The 5334-nt window shown below is 39.3% G+C and overlaps 1 protein-coding gene across 1 annotated transcript in view; it reads right to left on the bottom strand.

The window, feature by feature from the left end:
- The window catches only part of rasgrf1 (Ras protein specific guanine nucleotide releasing factor 1), a 42318-nt gene extending 38240 nt beyond the window's left edge, over window positions 1-4078 (bottom strand). The window contains exon 1 of the mRNA XM_037682889.1: window positions 3724-4078. Coding sequence (XP_037538817.1) covers window positions 3724-3999 — 276 coding nt within the window. The 5' untranslated portion in view covers window positions 4000-4078. The remainder of the gene's footprint in view (window positions 1-3723) is intronic.
- Between the last annotated feature and the right edge of the window lie 1256 nt (window positions 4079-5334).

Here is a 5334-nt window from a genome sequence, read left to right as displayed (position 1 = left end):
TATATATATATATATATATATATATATAATTTTTTTACAGTCACTAACAACAGCCTGAAAATAAATGCCAGCCTAACTCAAAGACAACCAATCTGAACATATAAAAAAAAAAATCATAAAAATAAATAAATGAATAACAAAAATAAAAATAAAATCTGAACATATAACCTGAAAAAGCTGCTGTGTTCATTAGTCATCATCTGCTCACACAGACTCATGTTCGTGCTGCTGTTGCTCTGTGTATTGTTTTTGTACTAGTAGTGCTTAATGTATTCTTAGCTTAACATATTTTCTTAGTTCATATCTTGGATCTTGTTACTGGTTTTCTTTACAATTTATACTATGTTGGATGTAACTGGGACCTTGTGTACACAATTTTGTTCCACCACTTGTACCACATGTGGTGTGTATGACAAATAAAGAAACTTTGACTTTGAAAAAATCCACCCATTTCATTTCAGATTACCCAGAAGGCACAGAGACATACTCATTTGCTTGCATTCAAGTACAACATGTAATTTAAGTAGTTCACACTCAGGTTTAACAGTAACATGCAGAATTTACAGTTTTTGTAAAATGTCATCATGTAACTAAGACTGTAAAATTAAAAATTATTTATGTCAACTTGAATGTGCTATTTCACATTTATTTATTTATTTGTTTTTTGAACAACTACAATTTCAGTGTGGATTTTTGAATGTACAGACTGCAGTTTAACGCATCACAACTCTTCACATAGTCACCCCCCACCAAAAATAAATAAATAAATAAATAATAAATAAAACTCACTACTATTCAGTAGCTTTCAACACCAGAAGATCTGTGTTTTGAACCTGTACGCTCCACACTGGTTTGTCGTCATATTTATTATCTGCATCGATTTTATGTCTATATTTTTGATTTACTTCATTTTGTATATTGCTTCGTGTGTTGTCTGTTGTTCTGTCTGTATGGCACTTTGGTTGGCCTTGTAGGTGTTTTAAGTGCTCTATAAATAAAATGGTATGGTATGGTATGGTATGGTATGGTATGGTATGGTATGGTATGGTAAAACACCTTGCAAAGCTTACTCAAAGGCTCCGAGCCCTGCGTTTTGGTGAGACCACCAAAACACGGGGGACCAAGCTTCAATTTTGCGATTGATTACTTTTCCTGTCAGTTCTTAAACAAACTCATCCTGAGGAGACTTTGGCTGAGCTCCACCTTCTCTCCTGACGGTGAAGTCCTGATCCATGATGGAGAACCTTCAAACATGTTTTTCTGTCTGGAGATAAAATATTAAAAGAATCTGATCTAATACTTTTCTTGAATTAAAAAGTGTTTCTTGTTTAACTGCAAAGTAGTTTACAAAAACTAATAAGCATTAGCAAATACTAAAACTACATTGAATGTACTTATTTTATACAAAGTATAAAATAAACATTAAATTAAAAATTCAAGCATAACATTTCATATGTGCTGAGCTTTTAGGCCTTCTCTGAAAGCATTGAAGGCCCTGAGGGTTCCCTAATGCTAAGATGCCATTGAGATCTCAAGTTAAACTTTAATGAAACATCATCAGGATTTTAGTGCCAACCTGCAAATGTTCAATTGAATAATTTTTTTAACTCAAATCAGAGTTGTGTTTTGAAAAAGATCTAAAATATGAAGCTCTAAAGCTCAAAACCTTCTTGAACTATGGACAACTCCAGATGAGTTGATTTAAACCAGACATTGAGCTGCAGATGTGTCAACTTGCAAACAACTGTTCATGTCTTTTACTTGTAATAAGAATTCATCCATTATTCAAATGAAATTTGGCAATAAAGCATGTTGTTGAATTTTCCTTTAAAATCCTAGAATGAGCAAGGTGTGAGGCACTCATCTGTTTTAAAGATCACATTACAACATTATTGTTTGTCATGTTAATAAAATAGGATTCTTTGCTGATCTGAATCAAAGCCTTCTGTCTTCCTGTGCAGCAGAAATGGGTTAAATAAGTATTTATTTTCATTGCTCCATAAAGTTTGTAAGATTGTCTATGACAGCCTTGTTGCTTTGCTGCAAAGACAATTTCTGACACATACAGAGATCAAATGTTGCACTTCATTGTTTCCAGTTTTTCAACATGCATCTGCTTTTATTTTAAAATCTGTCCTTCCCTTACAAACTCCACGGCCACAGCAAGTCTTATTTTACTCCCACATACAGTATTACCCATGTCTGTTGGTTTTACAGTGCAGCTTGTAGCTCTACGCGTCCCTGGTCGAAGTGAATCTGTTACTCGATGAGAACAAGCTGTTTTTTTCTACAATTGGACTCGGAGCCCTCAAAGGTACCGCAAGAAACAAATTTAGCTTGGATATAGTGCTCCCATTAATAAGAGCGATGCACTGACTCTCTCTGTCATCACGCCTCTTCCAACTGCATCATTCTTTAGGATGCAAATAAGGGTTGTCATAGAAACCTTTGGCTCAAGCATGATCATTTTCCCAGTCACCGCATAAAAAAAACAAAACAATGAAGTTATACGTAATCTAGAGTTTCAGCAATGCTAACATTTGCACAAAACCACAGGGGATGTTGGAAAAGCGTTATATTTTTAGATTCTTGAGCATCTCTCAGTGCAGTCTGGACTCAGCACAAAGCGTGGTCAACATATGCAAGATGGCAGAGCTGTTGATGAGTGAAACAGCTCATTGCGGAAACAAAACACCCCTTTTGTTCTCAAGATAAAAATGCTTTTCTAGTAGGTATTTTGGATGCAACTTTGAGAGCACGGCGGTGTGTCGCATTCTGCTTTGTCAGCACGAGGGCAGCTGTTCACAGTTTGAGTCTGGTCTCAGTTTGGACTGCAGCCCTACCTACAGAGTCAGGCACAGAGAAAGGGAGGCAGCAGAGGAAATATCTCAGCAGAGCAGCATCGTGCTCACAACAACAGAGCGTTCACAAACCTCTTGCTTGGGGTTCTGATTTAGGAGCAACAAAATCAGTTTTGACCATTTATGATTTATAAACACAAAGGAGGCTATTTATAGACTGCAACAATGACATGCATGTGACAGGATGTTGGCTATTATGAAAATGCAACACTCCAGACTGCTGCGTTTGATCCAGGTCACCTGAGCAGACTGATCACTGCTGTTTCCTGAGGATCGACTGTAAATACGATTTTCACCACAAGATGGAAACCTTGAAGCCACAACTTTTTCATTTTTTTCTGTCGTTTTATTTGAGAGTGGTGGTGATAAGGAGGGGGGGTGCATTGTGCTTTAACAACCCCCCTCCCACCACCCCCAACATAAAAACGTCAAAAAACGCGACTGCGAGTCAAAAGCAAACAATTTGCAGAATGCAAATGGCACCAATCCAGCTTTTACGCATCGCAAAAAAAAAGTAGTTTTAAAAAGACTGAACAAAAGAAAGAAACGAGGAACAGGTTTGCTGCACATGGCGTCTGCTGCAACACGACTAGGTGTTTTTATTCTTCTTCTCTCACCGTGAGAGCCGTGCATGAATTACATAACGTGCAACAAAAAGGGATCTGACAGCTCTCCTGCTGCAGTGAATTCGAGGTCATCGTGTGAGCAGAGAGGAGAGCGCGTTGTTGGAAATGAGAGGCTGTTTGCAGCTCAGGGGCTAATTTGACACTTTTTTAAAGCCTAGTTTTTATCCATTGCAGGGAGCAGAGCTTGTGAATATGTGTGGTATGCCCCCCCTCCCCCCCCCAATCCAATCCCCTACCTGCTTTTCCAAACACTCTTTGGCTGACAGTGAAGGTTTGGGTGAAGGCGCCCTGTCGCAGATGCATCCCTCCAACAAGTACAATCCCGAGGGTCGAGAGCTGGACTCGTTCTCAAAATAAAAGAGCATGTTCTGCAGCAGAGTGAACCACTTTGCGTGCCATTTCGTGTTGTCGGAGCTTTTTTTGCTCAAGCACCCTCGTCTCGTGCCGTCTTTCTTCGCCAAAAGCCCCAGATAGGTGACATGACCATCATTGAGTCGTATTCCCTTCTGCATCTTCTTAATTGGGGAGGCAGGCTCGGTGGTTACATCCTCCTGAAGTCAAAGAATCAAAGACGAGATGTTGACTGTCCCCAATGCGGACCTCAGGCTGCAGGCTCGTGCACTCTGTCCGACGCATTCACCGCGCTGGCATCTGCCTAAAACACGGAGTTGCAGAGCCACAAACACCAGTCCAGCATCCTGAAAAAGCTTTTTGTCATACTCCGAGCGCGTCTGAGCTCCTCATCATCCCATCGTGTGGGTGCAACAAAAACAAACAAACAAAAAAAAAAAAAAACAGGAGGAAAAGAGGGATGGAGCCAGATGAGAGGAAAAGCAGGGTTTGAGGTCTGTTTCTCACATGAAGTCTCCAGAAACCAGCAGCGGGCTCGGTGCTGAGCTCGGCAGAGCTGGCTGAGGTCACGTGACGCATGCTTGGGGAAGCAGATTTCAGCACCTTGGAGAGGGTCTCCTCAGCGACATGCTGCTGAAGTTGACTCCTTATTTTTCCTCTTCTCCCCCCACCACCTCAAACAAACACATATGAGCTGGGAAATGAAAGACAAACTGACAGGAAGACCAGCTTTAATGGAAATTTGCGTATTCAGGAAATTTCATTTTAATTTTGAAAAAAAAAGAGTAAATATTCTTATTTTTAATTGAAATTCACAAAAGTTTGTGTCAAAAAATGTGTGGTTCTGAGACATTTTTTGTAATGAAACAAAGATTGTTAAAGACAGAACACGCTGTTAGTAGCAGTTATAATTGAAGTTGTTTAGAAACACAAATCACTTTTATTTGACCCTGTTGGTTTGAAAAGATAACCCAATTAATTTTATTTATAAAACAAATAAAGCTCGAGGTCAGCAAAACTGCAGGACCAGATGTTTTTTATATATATATATATATATTACATTAATTTAACGTTTTGCTCATAGTTCAAAATTCATCTTAATCTAATAGGGTACTCAAATGGTGGACTGCAGCCCAGATCTGGACACCAAATGAAGTCTTACCTGGACCCAGTTCCATTGTTAATTTCTAGTAAAATGAAAATAATATTTTAAATAATCTTTTATAATTATCATAATTTTGTCTTTTAGATGCTCCCATGGCCTGAGTCACCATAGAGATTAATCTGCCTCCAAATTCAGTATCTTCCAGCCCGCTGCAGGTTAACCTCAGGTGTTGTTGTAAACCTGCAGCCCTGGTTGCTGCAGCAGATCTTATGCTGCTCCAAGATGAAGATGCTACTTTGTGCTGAGAGGGGATGAACAGGCAAACAGAGCCTACTGACCTTGGCTGTGATGATACAAATACACGTGGTTCCAGGTTCCAGGTAGCTGCCAG

This window comes from Nematolebias whitei, chromosome 10 (assembly GCF_014905685.2).
Source record: "Nematolebias whitei isolate Nwh7 chromosome 10, NemWhi1, whole genome shotgun sequence".
NCBI classification, from domain to species: domain Eukaryota; kingdom Metazoa; phylum Chordata; class Actinopteri; order Cyprinodontiformes; family Rivulidae; genus Nematolebias; species Nematolebias whitei.
Note: the sequence above shows the minus strand (reverse complement) of the source record. Positions and strands in the feature narration are given on the sequence as shown.